This window comes from Pinus tabuliformis, chromosome J (genome assembly GCF_031772625.1).
Source record: "Pinus tabuliformis cultivar Carrire ecotype Pingquan chromosome J, CPIR1, whole genome shotgun sequence".
NCBI lineage: Eukaryota > Viridiplantae > Streptophyta > Pinopsida > Pinales > Pinaceae > Pinus > Pinus tabuliformis.
Genome location: NC_142295.1, coordinates 511,585,791 through 511,609,771, shown reverse-complemented (window position 1 = coordinate 511,609,771; position 23,981 = coordinate 511,585,791). Strand labels below are relative to the sequence as shown.

General features: G+C 36.3%; 1 protein-coding gene across 2 annotated transcripts in view; it reads left to right on the top strand.

The window, feature by feature from the left end:
- LOC149228007 (agamous-like MADS-box protein AGL11) overlaps nucleotides 1-23,981 on the top strand; it is a 598,309-nt gene that overhangs the window by 349,030 nt on the left and 225,298 nt on the right. For both annotated transcript variants that reach the window (XM_089375616.1, XM_089375617.1), the window contains exons 4-5: nucleotides 1,556-1,655; nucleotides 1,873-1,914. In XM_089375616.1, the coding sequence (XP_089231742.1) occupies nucleotides 1,556-1,655; nucleotides 1,873-1,914 (142 nt within the window). The remainder of the gene's footprint in view (nucleotides 1-1,555; nucleotides 1,656-1,872; nucleotides 1,915-23,981) is intronic.

Sequence of the window (23,981 nt, the reverse complement as noted above, 5' to 3'; positions counted from 1 at the left end):
GATCCACCCTGGTTCCCCCATCGTGTTTCCATTCCGCCTCCAGCGTGGCGCGTATATATGCTTCGTGGGCCGATGTGTCTGAAGCCAGTGGATCCGATATAGACATGTTGTCAAGGTATGGGTGTAAATAATAATGAGGGCACCTTCCCCAATCTAAGTAGGCACGGTAATTATCCCAGTCATAAAGGTGCATATGTAGGGGGGTAGGTCAAACAACAGGCGATGTCGTCCCAAACCGTACCATATGGAATGTATCGGGATCTCGGCCTTCAGGCGTAGTGGGATACACCCACGCCACAACACACCGGCATACCGCAGAACGAGGCAGCCGCCGCCGTAACGTTGCGTGAAGAAGGAATAAAAAAGGAGAGAGGCTATAAGGAATAAATTTTCTGATCTAGACACCAAGAGCACAATCTCCAGTGGTCAGGAATGTCATAAATCAACAGTCAAGGATCCCTATAAAGCAATCCATATCACATATATTAGTTGTTCCACCAGCTCCACCCATCGGGAAATTCAAATTTCGCCGAAATCCGGTCAGTAGTGTTTCGAGCACTGGCCAGCAGTCCAACCCGTCTGCAGCCCGGTTGCACCAATCTGCCCAGGAGGGATCATCCAGGGATCCCAACAGCCACAAACAGCTGAAGCCAAAGTGTCTACCCTTCACAGCGAAAGCAACAACAACACCCCAAGCAAGTCCACCACCTGTTACACAATCTAAAACCAAATTCCTTGCATGGCCTAGAAATGATGAAAGATTATTAAGAATGGAGTTGTCTATAATACGATTTTTTGGAGATTCTGGTGACGGAATCTGGCGGAAGAAATTGAGGTTAAATCTTGATTTCTTGCAGTTAAAATGGTTTTTTAACTGCATATTTGGATTCAGCACCCTCGAAAACCCCTGGGACGCTTTCATTGTGCAAAAACTAGCTATCAAACTTACGATTCCAATAAATTCCTGCCGGATTTCGACGGAAAAAACCCGCCAAAAAAACTTTCAAAAAATCGCGTTATAGACAACTGCTCATGAATCAGACAAGATCCCTCCCCTCGATTGCGAGGTGGGCATGCCACTGAAAGGATATCAGCCCACATAGGCATCAGGTCGTCTGACAAAGTGAGAAAAAAAGGTCTATAAACATACAGATCAATATATATCTCACACTGCAAGAAAGTTATAATGTCGTCCACGCAGTCGAACACGGAAAACCTCGTAGACTGTTACCCTCATTAAGAAGACATCAGAAAGAAGTAAATCCCCATTACCATTAAGAAGTGACCAAAGGATGTGAATTTGCTTAATATTAAGATGTTGAAACGTAAAGAGAGTGATAAAGGCGCAGATACTAGTTATTCTAGCTCTGCAACACATCTTCAATCTTTATTTCTGTGTTATTCTATATCAATATGTGTGTTAAAATTAGATATTTTTGTCAAAAATATAAAAATAAATTAGAATTTTCTTTTTTCCAAGAAAAATAAAGATTGGAGTTACATACATGTGCATTGATTTTACATTTTAATTTGTGTAATGATAAAATATTTACAGATATTTAATGGGAGAGGGATTCGATCCGATGACATTTGGATACTTGAATCAATTAGAGAGTCGTCTCCAGAAGGGAATAGATCAAGTACGATCAAAGAAGGTACTCTTCTCAATAATTGCATTATACAATTTTTCTACTCACATTCCAAACAGTTAAGATTTTAATGAATTAATTTTGAACTATTTTAATGAAACAAAATATATTTTTTCATTTTTTATAATATAATATATACCATTTCAATAACATCTCATTAAATTAAATGTCTCGGTTATTTTTATAAATTAACTGAACTCTAAAATTATTGTGTGAAATGTAGAATGACATGATGCTCCAGGAGATTAAAGTCCATCAAAATAAGGTATGAAATTTAACATATATTTATTTTATTTCAATGTATTATCATTGAAAGCATACACGTATTAGAATTTAGAAGTCAAAAACAAAAGATTACTTTACTAGGAAGCAGATGCATTTATTAAAGAGTGAGTTATTTCATTTTTTATTGTAAATGTATGATCGATATCAATAATTTTAGATTTGTTTTTATTTATTTTTTATATTAAATTAAATTTTATTTATTTATTTTTACAAAAAAATTTCCAAATTCAAAAATCGAGTAATATCTTTATATTATGATATTTAAAAAACATTATCTCTCCCTCTTTAATTTTTGGATTTTTAATATTAAAAAAAAACAATAATACCAAATCCTTCTAAATCAATAAGTATTTACATCCCCTTGCCTCGAATCTTGATTGATTCACATAATGCAGTTTTTCCTAAACCTTGGCGTTGAGCCTTGATACACCATAGAAATCCCATACTTCCATACAATTAGGGAGACATTTAGAGCATTTTGAAACCTTACGGTTTATAATGAAGACTCTCATGTTCGTAATTTCTCAAACATGAAGATATGAGATGTTTAGTATTTTTTCAATTGGTTTAGGTTGATTTTATTTTTTTTGTTTGTCAAGTTGTTTGTATTTTTCAAATTTGACTTATAGTTTGAGAAATTATGATTTAGGGGCATCTAAGTCGTAAAATTCACTTGGAGATCGTACTTGGCTTGGTCCACACCAGCCCTAAGCTGACTGGATTTTAGCATGTCTCTTCCCCTAGCACGGGCGTAACAACCTTCGTGAGGTTTGATCATAGGTTGCCTTGTTAATGAGACTCATCCTCAACTAGTTGTGCTAATAAGACTTGACAAATTATTTTATATTTTAATAAACTTAATAATTACTTATAAATATTTTTAAAATATAATATTTATATAATATTAAAATTATGATTTTTTAATTTTAATTTTTAAGTTTGGCTATCAAATTTTCTATGCATAAATATATTTTTGTAAGGTGACTTGCATGTTGTTTTGAAGAAGATTTTCTTTTAAAGAGAATGATTCCTATTGTATGAAGTTTTGTTCATGACATTATGAATAATTACAATATTAATCCATATAATTTTATTTGTCCTCTCATGGGGATAAGGTTTCTATTAAATTAAACAATTTCGATAAAAATTGAGTACTAATTTCATTGGACAATTTTTATTCAAAACCCTTTCTTTAAAGGTGCCGTATCAATCCCTTCTATTCTATTTTGCTTTAAACTAATATATTTGTATTCTTAGTAGGTTTCATTATTATAATTTCTAGAATTCAAATTTTAATTTGTTCTTAATTATTGCATTAAATTTAAGTATTTTTATGTTTTTAGGGGAATTAGTTGTCACTTATTAAAAGAAAAATTAACAGTTACATTGAATTGGTAAAATGCATGTGACATATGTATTCAAACATTCTTGAACACTTGTAGAGGTCTAAGAGGAGTCAAAGATTCATTTTTCAGTATTGGAGATTTACGAAACCTGGTTGTTTTCATTCGAAGTTGCAGTATGAGATTACAATGAATTAGTCATGTCCTAAGCGATGAGGTTTTACTATAATTGTAATGTACCTAGGGAGGATGATATGAGGTACATAGGAAGGAACCCAAATGAATAATGAAGGTAATGTGGCCATAATAAGCCCATTCTTTAATTGAAGGGAAATGACGTAATAGTAAGGGGTATTTGACATATGCCCCTAGAAATACTCATGGGGAAGTATACATACACTTTAGTATCATCGTATTGGAGTTGTGTTGAATTCATGTGTCTTGTAGCAAGCATGACTTGTGAAATAATTCCTCTCAGAAGGAGTATTTGGTGGCATTACCCTATCTTAAGGGTTCTTCACTCTATATTCTTGTGTTGTTCATAATGAATTATTTGTTATCAATTGGTGTTTAGGGTTTATCTTGGAATTTTTATGGTGGATACTCTCTAATATATTTAAAGTTTTCCTACAATAAGCAAGTCAATTGTTTATAGATTGAATAAAAAAATTATGACTTTTCAATTAATTGTCACAATTTTATAATACTTTTGGGGTTTGAAATGGACATATATTTGTCATATAAGTTATGATTAACATGAGATAATTCTTCAAAGTGAATAAATTATTTTGAGATATATTCATATTTGAAGTGTATGATGAAAAACTTAGTGTTCAATATGAAACTTAAGTTTTAATGTCTTGGGGATGACAAATCATAAATGTACCAATATATTATGGTAAAGGATATGCTAATTTGAGAGTTTCTCTCATTGAAATTATAAGGTATCAATATCTTTGGAGCCTTATCAATAACTAGTGAAATAACATGTGAATTATGGAAAAGGGGTACGGAGGAGGAAATCTAAAAGGGATTGAGGCATAATTGGTAAGGTATTCAACCCAACTCAATCCCTAGGGTGTAGACTAATTGGTGACAGTGTGTATTGCTCAAACACTCCTTATGTAAAGATCACTAGTTTAATCCCTTATTTACCCATGTCCATGGTATGGGAAATCAGGGACACCTAGTGGTTATAGTGGTAGCGGTTGGAATCAACCTTGTATCACATAAGTAGGAGACACACCTAGTTGTCAATTCCTCTAGTTAACAAAAAAAAAGATATTAAACGCCACTCTTAAGAATAAATTTATTGATGAAGATATTGCAATAATTAGAGGGAAACACATAGAACATCAATATGATGTAAACTAATAAAGTATATTAGTTGGAGAATACATGAGATGAGACTATTTAAGAATATTTAAATAAACTAAAGATGAAAATGAATAAGTTGAAAAATGTGGGTCAATGAAAAAAACAAATAAATAAACTAATTTACAAAGGAAAGATTAAAATGGGTCATTCATATGCAACTAGTGGAGATGGTATCTATTTGGCATGGAGAGGAGCATTGATACAACTCTACAACAACTTCGAAAGGTGGTTTGAATGCATGTGGCACATAAGAAAATCTAAGTTTTCCACATGGAGGCTCATTGGAGGCTTCACAGTTGTCGGTGTGTCTAAGCTTGCCAAGGGAAAATGTCTTGGAAGGGATGGTTGAAGGCTTACCATTTTTTGGCTCTTCTCCAGGAAAAAATGTTAGAGGATGGTCCCTCTCTAAGGTTTTTGGATTTTCTTGAATATGAGCTGTTTTCGGTTTTACCATCACAAATCTAGTTGGGGGTAGTCAATGGAAAGGATGGAGGAGGGGAATTTTGAAAGGGTTTGGGTAAGGAAGTGTCCATCAGCCTTCTAGTGGTCTATCTTTGTGCCCCCTTGGGTTTACTATTGGTGTTCCTTTTGCAGTGAACTCATCCCCTTCATTTTCTTCTGAGCATCATAATGGAGTGTAGATAGCACTGAAGGAAATAATGGTAAAGAAAAAACCATAGACTCATTAATTGATCCTAGAGATCCCTCAAGCTTAGGGCGCACAAAAAAGAAATAGAAAGGTTAAAATGTTAAGGATGGGGAGAAGGATTTGGTTCTTTGAGTGGAAATGTCATTGGAGGAGGTAATGGACACATCTGATAAGGTTTTGGTTGGCAAAGTGATAAGGAGATACTTCTCGTCTATGTTTTTGCAAAAATGGTTCGAAAAATAATGGTGAGGGTTTCAAGAATCGACCTCTTTGATTAGTATAATTTGTCTCCCATTGATGGTTTATGTTCAAATTTTCGTCATCAGAGGTGGAAAATATGATTATTGTTACAAATTGAAGTATTAATTCTACACCTTTGGTCTAGAAGAAATGGAATCCCCTATTTGATGCAAGTAGGGAAAAGGTGGTGGATATCATGGTTTGGGTGAGAATGTCAGGCATACCACCCTAGTTGTGGACCTTGGATGTGTTCCAGAGGATTGAAAATAAGTTGGGAACTTTTCTAGAGGTAGACATGTCATTTCAAGTGCATTGAAGGAAAACCATCACAAGGGTTTTGGTAAATTTGAATCCTCGTGAAGGATTTCTAGACGAATTGAATATTAGCCACAAGGGCTACTCTCATTGTTAGACCATGAATTATGAAGTTTTTCCTTTCCAATGTCATCATTGCCACAACCCTGGGCATGTTTTGAAGGAATTCCCTATCCCATGCATAGGAAGATATGGTCATCATGGTTTCAAGAAGGGGGCTTTTCATGGGGTTTCTCATGAGGAGAAAGGATGCCAAATAGAGGAGGATCCCTCTTCTAATATAATTTAGTCAATGAAGGTGGAGTGGGACATGTTTCTTTGGCACTAAAAAAGCCTCTAGGATCACAAGATGGTGTGTCATCTCTGCTAGGTTCCTCTATGCCAGGTAAATGCTCTAATCCCCCCTTGGTTAATAATTTGACTTATTTTTTTTAAACTCTTGATGTTGGAAGTGGTATTTTGACTTTTGATTCTAAGTATATGATATCTCACCCCCTCCCTTTATCATCATTCCCACTTTCCTTGTCCACTCTTCCTTTCCCACATGCTCCTCCTTGATTCTAGCTTCTTCCAACTGTTTCCATGAGTCTTGGACCCCCCTCTTCGTGCTATAATATTCACCCTCTCCTTGCTAGGGGAGACTCTCTCAATGGAATTGGGCGTTTGGGTAAATCTTCCCTAGTCAAGATTGTTGGCCAAACAAGGGGTATGAAATCCTTCATCCAGAGCCGAGCATAATGTCAATCTAGATGTTTTTGTAAGTAAATAGAGGTAAATTATTGAGGTTCTTACAGAGGTGGAGCTCCAAATCTTAAATCCCTATGATTTTTCTTTCCTTAAATTGCAAGGGCCTAGAAAGCCCATAAAAAAATTGGCCCTGAGGAGTTTGGTGAATTTTGTAAATTTGGATGTCATTTTTTTGCAAGAAACCTTGGGAGATGGGGTATATGTTTAGAAAGCTTTGGAATCTCTTTTTCTTAAGCGTTTTTTCATTGCCTCTAATGAAAAAGGAAGGTTTGGGAGCCTATCCATTGGCCTAAACCTAAAATATACCAAAAGTTATGCCTTTAGGATTCTAATATGTTGCTAAGAGTTGAATTTCTTTTGGTGGAATTGGGCTACGATATTAAGGCATTTGATATTTATGGTCCATGTCAAGATACACCCTTTTTCTGGGATGGGTTGATGAGGAAATCATATATGAATGCAGATAATCTCATTATTGACGATAATCCAAATTTTTCTCTAGGGGCCTCTGAAATATGCGGAGTTCATGCTCATGTGGATTCGCTGGTGGAATGCTTCCATCATTAGGGAATTTTGAGGTCTAAAATGGGCCTCCTAAGGAAATTATAAAATAATAGTGGAAATAATAAAATAATATTAGATTACATCATCAAATTTTAGAGGGAAAAAAGAAAAAACTACTTTTTCAACTCATATTTTCAACTTATCTCCTTATAGGTTCACTCAAATTTCAAGCAGGTACACTTGTTGGATGCAGAATTTGATTCCTCATCCAGTGAGTACCCATGTTGCATACTTTCGATGGACCCTGCTAGAATACAAATGATAAATACATGAAAAACGTGATTGCAATCACGTTTTTTCATGTATTTCTCATTTTTTTGTGTAGTAGGGTCCATAAAAAGTTATGTAACATGGGTACTCCTTGGATGAAGAATTAAATTTTGCATCCAATGAGTACTTCGGATCAAAATTGGAGTAAAAGCGTAGGGAGCTAAGTTGAAAATACTAGTTGAAAAAATAGTTTTATTATTTTCTTATTTTTTAATCTTTTAACTTTTTTACCCCAAAAATGGTGAATCATCCCCCATGGTTGACATCATCATCTTGAATCATATTGGTTCTTATCAAGTTTATTTTGGTTGTACATTTTTCTTAGGAGGCCCATTTTAGACCTCAAAAGTTCTCTAACACATCATTTTGAAGATCATAAAATTTTTGAATTAGATCTCATAAAAAATAAGCTTACCTATAGAAATAGGCACATGGGGGACTCAATGGAAGCTATGAGAATTGATCATTTTCTTCTAGATGAAACTTTAACAGAAAGGTTTCCCTATTATTCCAGTGGTTTGGGTCTGGGGGGGTCTAATCATCATCCTGCTTTCCTGGAGTTAAGGGGGGGCCATCATAACCCTGCAAATTCCTATAAATTTAATGCCTCTTATCTAAAAGATGAGTCTCTTCATAGATTTGTGGTTGAGAATTAGGAGTGTTGTACCTCTAAGATAGTAGTAGGTCAAGCTACCAATGCCAGAGCATCTAAAATAATTGTTTTGGCGGTTTTTGGTTTTAATTTTGGAAGACCAATGAAAGAAGACAGATGTAGGATTGAAGTAATTAATCCTTTGGGATATATTAATTACTTTAGCAAAGGGTTGTTATAAGACTTTACACAGTCATATAGATCAAAATAGTGGTGAGTAGAAGACAACAAAAAATATGATTATCACAGTGTCCATACTGTAAAACAGAACATTCATAAGTTGGAAAACCTTCTGAATTACATTCAAAAGATTCAAGGCAGTATACTTAAGCTTATATAATATGTTGATGATTTATGATTAGAGGGGATTTAGAGGCACAGACAATTGCATTAATCCATTCCATTAATAGATGATCAATTCAAGAGCTTATAGGAATCAATTGATACTCTAATTGTTCCTACCTAGATATCTCTGCAAGTCATAGGCATATGAAGAAAACACATAATGATTGAAAACTGGAAAAACTTACAGGATAACATAAAACTCTGTAAAACCAGATTCAGAATCCTTTGTTTTGTATTAAGGCCCCAGAAAGACTAAGTACAACAAGTATATACAAAAGCTTCCTTCAAAGGTGTCTTCCAGGTTCAAAGTGGAACCAACAATCACAACTTTACAACAATGCTATGAATCTTAAACTTTGAACCTTTTACAACTCAGGAAAGGAGTTATTTATACAACAATAAAACTACAAATATCTTAAAACTGTTTAAGATTTATTCAAGGAAAGGAAAAGATCTTCATGGCAAGAAGATAGGGGCAGCTATTGAACTGCTTCTTGCTGTCCCCTTTTATTCAGGTTGTGCTAGCTTTTATTGTCTGATATTTTGCCCTTTTAGCTGATTTGTTGTTTGTATCCTTCACACTGGCAGATTGCTTCATTTAATTCTTTCATCTGACTTCTTTAAACTCTGTTAATCTCTTTTGACTTGGCTAAGTGACCTTTTGACTGCGCATTTCAGGTTTTACTGTTGTTTTCAACAGTAAATCTTCATATTGTCTTCAAACTGTTACGCAGGATTTTGTTTCTTTGTAAGCCTGAAATAGCAGTCTTCCCTGCAAAACACAGAACTTATTAAGAAAAACATGGTGGCTGAGGGTCTTTAATGGCTCTGCCAAGCTTGAAAGACTATCGGAGGAGTCTGGGGCGTATCGGAGGCTAAATGATGGCTACAATGGCCGCAGAGGCTTATTGGGATGCGCTGTGTAAAACAGGCGTAACAGAGGAAAGACAATCTTGCTTTTTAACTATCGGGCGAAAGAAACAGTGGTAGAGCGAAAAGGCAGCGCAGAGCTATTTTACAAAGAAATCCTTTGTAAAACTCAATAAGGCAGACTTGAAATTATATTAACACTGGCGGATAATGACATCGGGTCCGAGGTTAATCGCATATTGCTATCGAAGTGGGCGGGGGTTAGGCCCATCGCAAAGACATATTACAATGGGTGGACGCGACATGAAATAATATATGACATATAACTATGTCAGGTCCGGCTTTGATATCGCAGTCGGGGATCGAAATGTGCAAAGGGTTAGTGCTTCGGTAGGGACAATGCGATGGAGGTGGACGTGATATGGGAATAGACTGAAATATATGTAGCGTCGGGTTCATGCTTCCCATCGCATATCGCAATCGGGGTTTGCAATGCGGGGAGTAATGTATGTATGGGGACTTTGCGATGGATGCGATATGGGTAATGTATTATGATATATATGTGATCGGGTCCGGGCCCATCGCAATCGCAATGCGGGGGGTGCATTCATATGAAAGACTTGCGATGCAACATTATGCGATGCGATATTTGTTTATTACATAGTTTTATTAATAAAACTATTGTATATGCATTGTTTAAAAGGCCTGCGGTCCCACCGATATGCGATGTGATATTATTATGAAATACATAGTTTCTAATGAAACTTAAGGGTTTTGGGCTATTTTAATAAGGGAATTAATATATACGGGAAAGGGATTATTTCAAGGATTTAATATATTAAGTTAATGTTAATATGAAAATATGAGCGGAAAGGGAAAATGACTAAGTATAATGCTTTTTAATGAATCATTTGACTTTTCATATAACATCAATACTTAGGGAAAAAATATTTTTATGGGTTTTTACTTTTCCTAGGTAAAAAGGATTTTTACCATAGGAAAAGGGATTTTTAGTGGAAAATGGATGATTATGGATATATGAAGGGGAAATTAGTAAATATATGAATAAATGGAGATGAATGGGAAGTTAATTAATCGATCTATAGACCTTCATTTGCCTTGTATAATTGCCTTATGAGCATAGAAACATGATTAAATATTCTATTTAATTAGAACCAAAAAATGCTACAACATTGGCTCCATCTGGGGACTGCTTTCTCCTGTAGAATGCAGAGAACTAGTAGACTAGTTGCCTTTAGTATTGGGCATGGAGTCATACCATAAAACCACCAACCACTGGTTTTCCATCTTATGTAAAAATATAACCAATCCCCATGGATTAATGCTGTCATTTCAATACTCTGCTACTGCACACTACAACCTACAACTGTAAAATGCAACCATATGCCTGCACTAATTCAGATACTCTTTCACACTGAAATCTGAAACTTGAAAACTGTTGAAGTGAAACAACTGACAATGTAAGTGGAAATAAGCACAAGAGTGCCTAATTCACGAGCTATGGATTTAATCAGTTAATCCCTTGGAAGTTATTGCACTCAACCAAACCAAACTTGATACTGCAATCTTGAAATATAACTGAAATAATTGTAGATCTACTGCACCCTGAAACTGAAAGTAGCTAATCACTCCCACACCTCTATCTAACTGAACTGAAAAACTTTACATTGTTAGGTGTAATATGTTTTCCAATGTAACCAAGTGCGGAGTGGATTTATTGACAAACCAAGTTGCCAGTAGCTGAAAATCTGAAGAATATATGCAATATGAACATGAAATCCCATGGAAAACTTATACTCACAAGTGTACTTTAAAAGTTGCATCCTTTGTAGACATTTTAGATTTCTGACCATGGCTGAGAGGAAAAGACATATACTGCTGATTTCAAGTATCAATGAACCTTGCACAGCAGTAAAGGCAGCTGAAATTTCAAAACAAGAGTGGGATTGGTAATCCAGTGGAATCGCCATCCGACAAAGTGGAGTTGCTAGGTGAAAATAATGCAACCAATACAAATGCCTATTCCTTGTTCACCAGCAAGAAATAGATCTAAACTTTATCGTTCCCCAAAGAAAGATCTTTGTTACTTCGCTCCTTGGCAATGGTGCCAGTCTGATGTTGTACCTCTGAGATAGTAGTAGGTCAAGCTACCAATGCTAGAGCATCTAAAATAATTGTTTTGGGGGTTTTTGGTTTTAATTTTGGAAGACCAATGAAAGAAGACATATGTAGGATTGAAGTAATTAATCCTTTGGGATATATTAATTACTTCAACAGAGGGCTGCTATAAGACTTTACACGGTGATATAGATCAAAATAGTGGTGAGTAGAAGACAACAAAATATATGATTATCACAGTTTCCATACTGTAAAACAAAACAATCATAAGTTGGAAAACCTTCTGAATTACATTCAAAAGATTTAAGGCAGTATACTTAGGCTTACACAAGATGCTGATGATTTATGATTAGAGGGGATTTAGAGGCACAGATAGTTGCATTAATCCATTCTATTAATAGATGATCAATTCAGGAGCTTATAGGAATCAATTGATACTCTAATTGTTCCTACCTAGATATCTCTGCAAGTCATAGGCATATGAAGAAAACACATAATGATTGAAAACTGGAAAAACTTATAGGATAACACAAAATTGTGTAAAACCAGATTTAGAATCCTCTGTTTTGTATTAAGGCCCCAGAAAGACTGAGTAGAACAAGTATCTACAAAATCTTCCTTCAAAGGTGACTTCCAAGTTCAAAGTGGAACCAAAAGTCACAAATTTACAGCAATGCTATGAATCTTGAACTCCAAACCTTTTACAACTCAGGAAAGGAGTTATTTATACAACAATAAAACTACAAATATCTTAAAACTATTTAAGATTTATTCAAGGAAAGGAAAAGATCTTCATGGCAAGAAGATAGGGACAACTATTGAACTGCTTCTTGCTGTGCCCTTTTATTCAGGCTGTGCTAACTTTTATTGTCTAATATTTTGCCCTTTTAGTTGATTTGTTGTTTGTATCCTTCACGCTGGCAGATTGCTTCATTTGATTCTTTCATTTGTCTTCTTTAAACTATGTTAATATCTTTTGACTTGGTTGAGTGACCTTTTGATTGTGCATTTCAGGTTTTACTGTTGTTTTCAACAGTAAATCTTCATATTGTCTTCAAACTGTTAAGCAGGCTTTTGTTCCTTTGTAAGCCTGAAATAGCAGTCTTCCTTGCAAAACACAGAACTTATTAATAAAAACATGGTGGCTGAGGGTCTTTAATGGCTTTGCCAAGCTTGAAAGACTATCGGAGGAGTCTGGGGCGTATTGGAGGCTAAATGATGGCTACAATGGCTACAGAGGCTTATTGGGTTGTGCTGTGTAAAACAAGCGTAATAGAGGAAAGATAGCCTTGCTTTTTAACTATCGGGTGAAAGAAACAGTGGTAGAGCGAAAAGGCAGCGCGGATCTATTTTACAAAGAAATCCTTTATAAAACTCAATAAGGCGGACTTGAAATTATATTAATGCTGGCGGATAATGACATCGACTTCGAGGTTAATCGCATATCGTTGTCGAAGTGGGCGGGGGTTAGGCCCATCGCAAAGACATGTTACAATGGGCGGACACGACATGAAATAATATATGACATATAACTATGTCGGGTCTGGCTTTGATATCGAGTCGGGGATCGGAATGTGCAAAGGGTTAGTGCTTCGGCAGGGACAGTGCGATGGAGGCAGACGCGATATGGGAATAGACTGAAATATATGCAGCGTCAGGTTCATGCTTCCCATCACATATCGCAATCGGGGTTTGCAATGCGGGGAGTAATGTATGTATGGGGACTTTGCGATGGATGCGATATGGGTAATGTATTATGATATATATGTGGTTGAGTTCAGGTCCATCACAATCGCAATGCGGGGGGTGCATTCATATGAAAGACTTGTGATGCGATATTTGTTTATTACATAGTTTTATTAATAAAACTATTGTATATGCATTGTTTAAAAGGCCCTCGGTCCCGCCAATATGCGATGTGATATTATTATGAAATACATAGTTTCTAATGAAACTTAAGGGTTTCAGGCTATTTTAATAAGGGAATTAATATATACGGGAAAGGGATTATTTCAAGGATTTAATATATTAAGTTAATGTTAATATGAAAATATGAGTGAAAAGGGAAAATGACTAAGTATAATGCTTTTTAATGAATCATTTGACTTTTCATATAACATCAATACTTAGGGAAAAAATATTTTTATGGGTTTTTATTTTTCCTAGGTAAAAAGGATTTTTACCATAGGAAAAGGGATTTTTAGTGGAAGATGGATGATTATGGATATATGAAGGGGAAATTAGTAAATATATTAATAAATGGAGGTGAATGGGAAGTTAATTAATCGATTTATAGACCTTCATTTTCCTTGTATAATTGCCTTATGAGCATAGAAACATGATTAAATATTCTATTTAATTAGAACCAAAAAATGCTACAACAGGGAGAATTATGATCAAGATATGGGGATTCATATAGCTGATCATTTTGTTGCAAATCTAAAAATGGTTAAAAAGGAAGCAGTGGCATGGGCATATCAAAAAAAGCTAAGGGATGATGAATCTCTCAGAGTAGTGGAGGAGGAATTGAATCATCTAGCAGAACTTGATGCTGGGGTTACAATTATGGGGATATGAAACAAAGGATTCTCTCCCTAAAAGAAGAAAGAAGAAGAATCATGGGGGATATAGAGGAATGTGGAGATTGAAGAGTAGGACAATTTGGCTTTAAAGTGGAGATGACTATACAAAAAAATTCAAAATTATGCATAAGGGAGAAAATTTCAGAACACAATACGGGATTTGGATTCTTCGGGCACGGGAAAGGTATCCACCTTTGTGGGTTTAACCAGATTGGGAATATCCCAAAAATCTCTTTAAGGAACCTCAAGAAACTTCTATTGGTAAAATTATTTAGGTGGCTCAATTTTTCCCTCGATTTGCTAATTAGGAGGATAATAGGTCCCCTATGGAGGCCATTTCTGAAGCTATATTACATAAGGTGCTACATAGTTTTCAAAAAGATATGAGCCCAAGTCTTTATGGCTAGTTGGTGGAGATTTTCCTAGGATTTTATGAACTTCTAGGTAATGATCTCCTCAAGGTTGTTGAGGACTCTTACCAATCTAGGCAAATCTATGGGGCCTTCAACTCCACTTTTATAGTACTCATCCCTAAATTTGATGATCCTCAATATTTTAATCATTTTTGACTAATTTCCCTATGCAATTGCATTTATAAAATTATTTCAAAGACAATTGCAAAGAGATTGAATTCAATTCTTTCCATAAAATTTTCAAAAGAACATTTTTCCTTTCTGGAGGATCACCAGATTCACAAAGCCATAGGTGTTTCTCATGAGGGGCTTCACAACCTAAAGACCCATAGGAAAAAAGGTATGGTATTTAAGCTTGAATTTTCAAAGGAATATGATTTTTTTATCTGGTGTTATGTCAGATTACTTCTTATGCATCTGAGTTTTGAGGTCCCTTCCATTAACTAGGTGATCATTTTCTTATCTTATGTTTCATTTGTTGTGCTTATAAATGGTTTAGCATTGGCTTTATTCAATGCACAGAGGGGGCTAAGGAAGGGATGTCCTATATATCTCCTCTTATCTATGTTGGTAGCTAAAGGATTGAGTGAGATGATCAAGGAGGCCATGAGAAGGGAAGAGGTAAGTGGAGCATGGGTTGTGAAATATTTGTTTATTACCCACCTTTTGTTCGTGGATGATGTGTTCCTATTTTGCAATGGTTCTAGAAGAAACCTTCCTATGTTGAAGGATGTTTTGAGTCTATTTTGAAAATATATTGGTATGATGGTAAAGATACAGAAATATTCTATGTCCTCCACTGGGTTATCAAGATCTGAAGAAATCAATGCCCAAGATATTTTCCATTTCCAATCCTTAAAGTTTGCTGCAGGTATGAAATATTTGGGGTTTCATTTGAAACCAAATGATTACATAAAAAATGATTGGATCTAGCTTATTTCTAAGATTGAAAAGAGAATAAAGAACTATTGTTTCATATCGTTATCTAGAACAAGCAGACTTGTTTTTGTTAAATATGTGTTGGAAGCAATTTCAGTATTTTGGATGTCCCTGTCCTAGATCCTTGTCGGTTTTTTTAATTCTATTCAGAAATCATGCAGTCACTTTTTTGGACGGGGAAAAAGATGGTAGGGTCTTTCCATGGGTTAGGTGGGACATAATTATTTTCCCAAGGGCCGGGGTAGATAGGATTTGAAGAATCTACACTCTTTTGCAAGAGCTTTAGCAACCAAAGTTGGGTGGAAGTTGCTTTCCACGGATGGTATTTGGACTATTGTTGCCCATAGGAGATACAACTATCCCAGATATTTGGAGGACTGGATATGGATTCTTGAAAACAGGAATCCAAACACATCCATCATATGAAATATTGTGTTATCCTCCTTCTTGGTGGTCCAAAATGTCCTTGCTTGGAAATTCGGGAATGGGGAATGGTTGAGAATCTGGGCGGATCCATGGGCAGGTTGTGGAGACTCTTATCACCTTCCATAGGAGTTGTTTAACTTCTTAAATGAAAATGGAAGATCAACTTTAAACTGGGTTGTTGAGCCACAAAATACTTTTATTTGAGCTCAAGGTTGTCTTAGTGCTCCCCAGCTTAATTTGCTAATGGAATATCATAATATTTGGCACAATTTTACTATAGCTCTAAACTCTTCTCATGTGCATATAAGGGATGAAAATGACTCTCTATGTTGGGTTCACTCTCCCTTTGGAGTCTATACCCCAAAAATAGGTTATTTGTATATCTATAACAACAGAAAACCATATGAATTAGTTTGGTGGTGGAAGAATATATGGAAACTCAAGTTCCCCTAAAAATCACATTTATTTTTATGGTTTCTGCTAGAAAATAAGGTCCAAACATGGGATAATTTGTAGAAGCATAACATGATTAGTCCTAGTTGGTGTGTACTGTGTAAGTAGGTATTTGAATCAGTGACACATCTTTTCATTTCTTTCCCTTTCATATTGGTTGTATGGAACTTCATTAAATCTAATATTAGATGTACTCAGTTTTGGCAAGGTGACTCTTTTTTGTATATATGAAAAGAGTGGTGGGACTATGCCTCCCCAAAGTTGACTAGGAACATCCCTCGTCATACATTGGGGCATATCGAAAACAAGAAATAAAGTTAGTTTTTGAGACAAAGTGTCCATATCTGATCAGGTGGCTACAAGAGTTATAGTTGACTATGTCATGTTTCCCTTGGAAGAGACTCCTCATGATCCTCAAAATATTGTAGAGGAAGCGATTGATAAATCAAAACATCGGGATTTTTTTGATGGAGTGTCATCTAAAGGATGTGATTGTGGTGGGGGTGCAATTATATATCTCAATGACAACCATATTTTCAAGCTACAGAGCGGTTTGGAAAGAGGAACTAATAATTTTGTAGAACTTCTCAACCTTAAGCTTCTTCTTATTTTCGCTATTGAGAAAGGATGCCACTCATTGTGGATTTTTGGGGATTCGATGATTATTATAAACTATTATAATGAGATTCATCGTTGCCACATACACACCTTGCTCCTAATTCTTGAGGAGGTTTTGCATCTTAAACACTCTTTTGATTGAATTTCTTGTCGACATATGTATAGGGAGAGGAACCAAGCATTAAATGAGCTCTCTAAGGTTGGCTCTTATCAAGTTCTGGGACTATGGAAGATATCTAAGCATATAGAAGGGACCGCATTAAAATATTATCATAGATCATTCATTGAAGGCCTTTAGTTGGATTTCCCATAGGAAAGAGTTTAAGGATGATAGTTTTATGTGCATGTTATTAGTAGTCTTCTCTTTTTACAACTTGGTATGCATAGGTCCAAACAATTAGATGATTGTTTATCTGAGAGTTTTTTGATGTATTGCAGTATTTGGAATGGACTTCTGTTGTTTATCACTCTTTTGAACTGATGGCTAATCACATTTTTTTTAGTGCAACCATGCACAAACAATATGTAATTTTTATTCACTAATAAAAAATACGGTATTTTCTTCAAAAAAAATGCAACTAGTGATAAACCCCTCTAGGAATTTTAAAAGTCCAATAATTTACTCTAGGGAACATAACCAAGATTTACATGAAATACTACATGAATGCTAGGATTCCTTCTATGAACCAAAAGAGCAATTATAACTTGAGCATAAATGATGGTTATTTTAATAAATATGTAGTTTAAAACATTTTAGGTGGATGAAAAAAAACACATTTGTTATTACTTTAATGATTAAATACATAAGGCACACGAATTCCATAAGAGGATTGGATATTCCAAAGAAAAAAATAATGAAGACTAAAAATAGCAAGATAAAAAGTGAGAAGGGGGGAGAGAAAGGGGGGAGAAAATTTCTTATCCACCCATTTATGAGGATTTTTTATTAATCTATACTTCCTATGATGATAATGAGAAACATGTTAAACATGAAAATGTTTTTGATGATCTTATCTAGAGATAATTACAATGATATGAAAGGCATGTTTTCTTCATCAAAAGAACAAGTGTAGTGGTACTTATAGTGAATGAACTAGGGAGAGTGGTGCATCCTTTCATATGATAAGAGATAAATAACTATTTTGGTCTTATAATGGGGGTGCAAATTAAAATAAGATATGACCATTGAAAATAGTGTGAATATTCATTTCATGGTACTAGTACAAAACAAAGTTTCGTTGAATGGTAGCTTAGGCACTATTGGGAAGTTAAAAAAAATACAATGAAGAGCCAAATTTAATATGAATAAATACAGTGTTTGTTCTCACATTTGAAGAGTATCATGAGGTCACCATTTGTCACAAGATTACATCGAACACCATTGAGTTAGATAACAACAGGCCCATGTTGGAAATAATACTGAGAGGGGGGGGGGGGGGGGGGGGTGAATCAGTATTATCAGAACTATAAAACTTTTTCAATGCTCAGAAACATATACGCTACTTTTGTTAAGTGAACCGGCGTGTACACGCAACTGTGAATAAAGAAAACAGCGTATAACTAGAAATCTTATAATTCAGTCAGTTTATCTTCAGTTAAGTGCATGAGGACATTATTCACCATATTAAGAGTAAACAGATGCAGTAGAACAGATCACACAGAACCACACATATGAACACCAAGATATAAGGTGGAAACCCAATGTGGGTGAAAACCACCTGCTGCAAGTCGTCTCTATCTTTAATATGAAACTTCAGTTTACAATCCTTTTGTACTGGTGCAGCCTTATACCAGTACGCAGGCTACAACCTGCAGAAGGCTACAACCTTCTCTCGTTCTCCAAACTTCCTTGGAAGGGAGCTCCAACCCCCTTTGCTCTTGCACTAGCCAAGATACTAGTACGTAGGCGCTGGCCTACAATCTTCTTTCTTTCAGGTACCACCTTTCATACATTTTCAGACTGGATATTCCTGAAGCACAACGTTACAATCTGAAGACCACAATTCATTCAACTTTCACAACAAATCATTGAAGCACAAAACATCCAATACTAGCATCATCAATCACTGAACCACTGAAACCCTGTCAAACACCAGTTACCAGAACACAGAGCAGACTACAGAACTCTGCAATAACAGTCAGACCCAACTATAACTCAAAAATCAAGCTCCAAAATATATACGCTACTTCAATGAGAGAAACCCGCGTATACACGCGCTTTTACCGAAGCCAACCTGTGTACAGATCTAAAAATAAATTCTATCAACTTGCAGCTGTACCAGACATCAGTTAGACCCAGAACATAGCATTGCGTCAGTATGCAGATCTAGAAATACGCATAATCAACCATATCATAATAGTGCATTTCAAATCATTAGATCCCGATCTATCCTTTAGATCTAGTCTTTCATCAACCGAAGTGATCTCTCCTTAGCTTAGATCAAGCAACCCAGAACCTGCATACCAGATCTCTTTCTTCTTCAGATATTCAAGCCTTTACTAGATGATTTGCCTAATGATCTTCTCCTCCTTATATAGCCTTAGGCCTAGCTCAATACCAAGAGCCAAAACCATAGAAATCCAAAACCATCAACTTCAAAACTAGAGATCTACACGTCTGTCGAGGTACTTTGGTCCAAAGACATGGGCACAAGTACCGAGGACTAACTACCATGGACCAAAAGGAAACTTCCCGACATATACGCCCTTTTCTGTTCATGCATCTGCGTGTATACGCGCCTTCGTATATAGCTCTCCTGCGTATACGCGACTTAGCATGCATATCACCAGCGTGTATACGCAACTTGGACTTGATTAACCGGCGTATATTAGATTTCTCTTTATTCTGTAGTCTGAACGGAGATCTGTCATCAAAGAGAGTTGCCATCAAGGACAACACCTGTATCAAAGCGCCACACCTGTGCCAAAATGCCAACAATCTCCCCCTTTGGACTTGATGGCAACCTCAAGATTCCTTAGAATCATTCTCCCCCTTTGTCATCAAGGGCAAAGGGCTATGCTCCCCCTGAGTACATGCTGATACCTCTGCTTGGCTGTGCTGAATCATGCTCCCCCTGACTGTAGGCCAGATCTGTAAAAGATGTTCTTCAACAAGAACCAAGACTTCTACACCATAAGGAACCTTCCTATCACCAAAAGACTCAATACATACATCCATACTCCCTACCAAGAGGGGACACATCAGAAACAACCAATTATATTACATCAATCATCCCAGGCATAGTGGGGAAACCAACATAGGCCGTTACATGACCTTGACATCATAAAAGAGATATCACAAAAGAGATACATGACATAGAGACAACAGGTCTAGACCAAGACTTATGAAAGTCACCAGCAGCATCTGATAAACATCTTTTAGATCAGCAACCAGGATTTCTTTCTGAGCTCCTTCTCCTGAAACCAATAACCAAAACATCTAAATGCCAACAATGCTTTATGAGACTTTTAAGCTGCTCCCCCTGAACCTGTGCCTGCTGCACCTTCTGAAACTGTGTCTGAAGGATTCTGACATACCCATCTCAGACCTTTTCAAACCAGAGTTTGCCCTTGCTGCTCAGAACTCCATATACGCGATTTATCCTGTACAAAACAGCGTATGCACGCGGATATAATCTCTGCAACAAGCGTACACCATACACGTGACTTTCCCCGCATAAATCGGCGTGTATACACGTATATACCTTACGTAACTTGCGTATACCAACTTTTCTGTAGAACAGACAAGCTTCAACAGCAGGATGAAGCATCAACTACTCCCAGCTTTTGTCTGAGATATTCAAAAGTTTCCCTGGGCAGTGGTTTTGTGAGAATATCAGCAACTTGTTCCTTAGAAGGAACATACTCCAACTTGACCTTCTGCTCAAGCACTTGTTCCCGGAGAAAATGGTACTTGATTGGTATGTGCTTGGTCTTTGAGTGCATGACTGGATTCTTTGAAATGCTGATTGCACTAGTATTATCACATAAGATAGAAACTGGTGGAGTGCAAGTGATTTGAAAGTCCTGCAAGGTCTGCATCATCCAAAGAAGTTGTGTGCAACAAGATGCCGCAGCCACATATTCTGCTTCAGCTGTAGATAAGGCAATCGAACTCTGTTTCTTGCTGAACCAAGATACTAATCTGGAACCCATGAAGAAAGCACCACCACTTGTGCTTTTCCTATCATCCACACTTCCAGCCCAATCTGCATCTGTGTAAGCATGAAGAGTGAGATCTGTATTTCTAGGATACCATAAGCCATAGTTTTGGGTCCCTTGAAGATACTTGAAGATTCTTTTGACTGCCTGAAGATGAGTTTCCTTTGGGTTGGCTTGAAATCTTCCAACAATTCCTACTGCATGTGTAATATCTGGTCGGGTACCTGTCAAATAGAGCAAACTCCCAATCATGGATCTATAAGTGGGTTGGTGAACTGCTGCTGATTCATCATTTGCACTGAGGCTGCATCCTGTAACCATGGGTGTACATACTGGCTTTGACTCTTCCATGCCATACTTCTTCAAGATCTGCTTGAGGTATTTGGTTTGAGACAAGAAGATACCTCCTTCATTTTGTTGAATTGTTCTGTTCATTCTTTCCGCAACCCCATTTTGCTGAGGAGTTCTAGCTGTAGAGAATTCTCTTCTTATCCCATGTTCTTCACAGAAATCGAAAAATTCGTTTGAGGTAAATTCCCCACCTCTGTCAGATCTGAGGCACTTAATTTTGTGTCCTGATTCATTTTCAACCAAGGCTTTGAAGGATTTGAATTTTTCGAATGCTTCATCTTTGTGCTTCATGAGCCCTAACCAAACAAATCTGGAGAAATCATCAATGAATAATATCAGATATTCTTCTCCTCGAGGTGTCCTCTTCCTAAATGGACCACATACATCTGTATGGACTAGCTCGAGAGGCATGCTAGCTGATCCTTCCTTCTCTGGAAAGTTAGTTCTGGTTTGCTTTCCAAATTGACAAGATTTGCATATGGTATTGTCTGGAATTTTGATATCTGGAAGACCACGAACTGCCTGATATTTGCATGCTTTCCTTATTTGTGAAAAGCTTAGATGCCCCAACCTCCGATGCCATAGCCAATGTTCATCATCCTTGCTTAAGTAGCATTGTTGTCTTTCCTCAAAGATATATAGATTATTTGGAGTCCTTCTTCCTTTGATCACTGTTTTACCTGTATCAAGATCGCGAACACAACATCCATTTGATCTAAATATTACCTCAGTTCCTTGATCACACATCTGACTGACACTGAGAAGATTATGCTTCAATCCATCAACATATAAAACATTTCCTGCTTTGACCTCCTCTTTCAATGGAGCAACACCTTTTCCTTTTATGGCTGCAGAGATATCGTTCCCGAAAGAAACTTTCTTCCCCTTTTCTAATGCGGTATATGACTCAAGCTTTTCTTTGTCCCCTGTCATATGCTTCGAACATCCGCTGTCAATGTACCATAGACTTTCTTGACCTTCTGCATAAAAGGCTATCCCACATCTTTCTGGTTGTGATTCTTTTATTCTCCATGTTCTAACATTTGAGGTTTGTTCCTTCTGAGTTGTCTTCCGGAATCTGCTCCTGCATTCAGAGTCTTCATGACCAAAGTTATTACAAATAGAGCATTCAACTTCATTTTCAAGAACCGAAAAATTGTTATAAGTCCTTTTCATGGTTCCAGTCATTCTCCCTTGCTTTTGAGCTTCTCTAGTCATGATTGTTTTGTAGGCAACACATTGAGCTGCTTTGTGACCGAAGTTATGGCAAGAAAAGCATTGGCCATTAAAGAAACTTCTGTGATAATCAGATCTATCATCCAACCGATTGTAGCTTCTATTCATTCTTGGAGAAAATTGGGAAGATTTTACCTGTGGCTGATTGTAGCTTCTGTTTGTCCTTAAGGCTGTTTGTCCCTGAATTTCTTGATGGTCTTTATTTGTTCTTGAGATAAACTGTCCCTGATTCACCTGATGACTTTTATTTGGCCTTTGCTCGCTTCTCCTTGCTGCATCAAGATAACTTTTAGAGGTAGAGGCTTGAGATGTTTCTCCATTATATCCAAGACCTGTCTTGATCAGAGGAGATCGCTGCACATTGATAATCTCATCCAAGGTTTCAGATCCTTTGAAAAACTTAAGATTAATAGCTTTTGTTTTCTCAATTTCTTTTCTGAGACCAACAATTTCACCTTCTAGTTTTTCAAGATGTTTTTCTTTTTCATCAATTTGAAATTGTAGAGTATCAATGATCACACTCTTTTCTTCTATACATCTCTTGAGTCTAGTAATTTCATCATAGAGGTTATTCACATCTACAGCATCCTCATAATCATCATCTTCAAATGCCATTAACAACTTATATTTATTACCTTGTTCATCTTCATCACTGTTTGATAGACCATCACTATCTTCATGGGTGTAGTAGCTTTTCTTATTTGCACTTAGTTTCTTGTTCCATCTAGCAGGTTCCTTTCCTTTATGCTTATAAGGACATTTTGCAGCATAATGACCTACTCTTCCACAAGCAAAGCATTTGAAAGGTAGCTTACCTCTGAACCTTCCAGAACCCCTTTGAAGATTTCTGACAAAATTTGATTCTTCTTCCTCTTCTTCTGGAACATGGCTTGCTTCATAGTAATCTTCTTTGCCTGATGCCTTAAAAGCAGCTTCCCTTCTGTCTGATGGACCTCCCTTTCTCATTTCATAAGCAGTTAGAATTCCATGTAGCTGAGACATAGTGAGAACACGAAGATTTTCCTTTTCTTCTATTGCAGATACTTTAGATTCAAACTTGGGGGATAATGATCTTAGAATCTTTTGAACTACTATAGCCTCTTTTATTTCTTCACCCAAATTTTTCATACAATTAACAATCTCATCTACCCGAAGAAAATAATTAGCAACACTTTCATCATTGTACATCTTGAGAGTCTCATATTGAATCCTGAGAGTTTGAAGTTTAGCTTGTTTTACCTGTTCATCTCCTTCATAGCTCGTGACCATTTTGTCCCATATCTCTTTTGCTGATTTGAAGTGCATTACCTTCATGAATTCTGTTTGGGATATACTTCCTAATAGAGTACTAACTGCT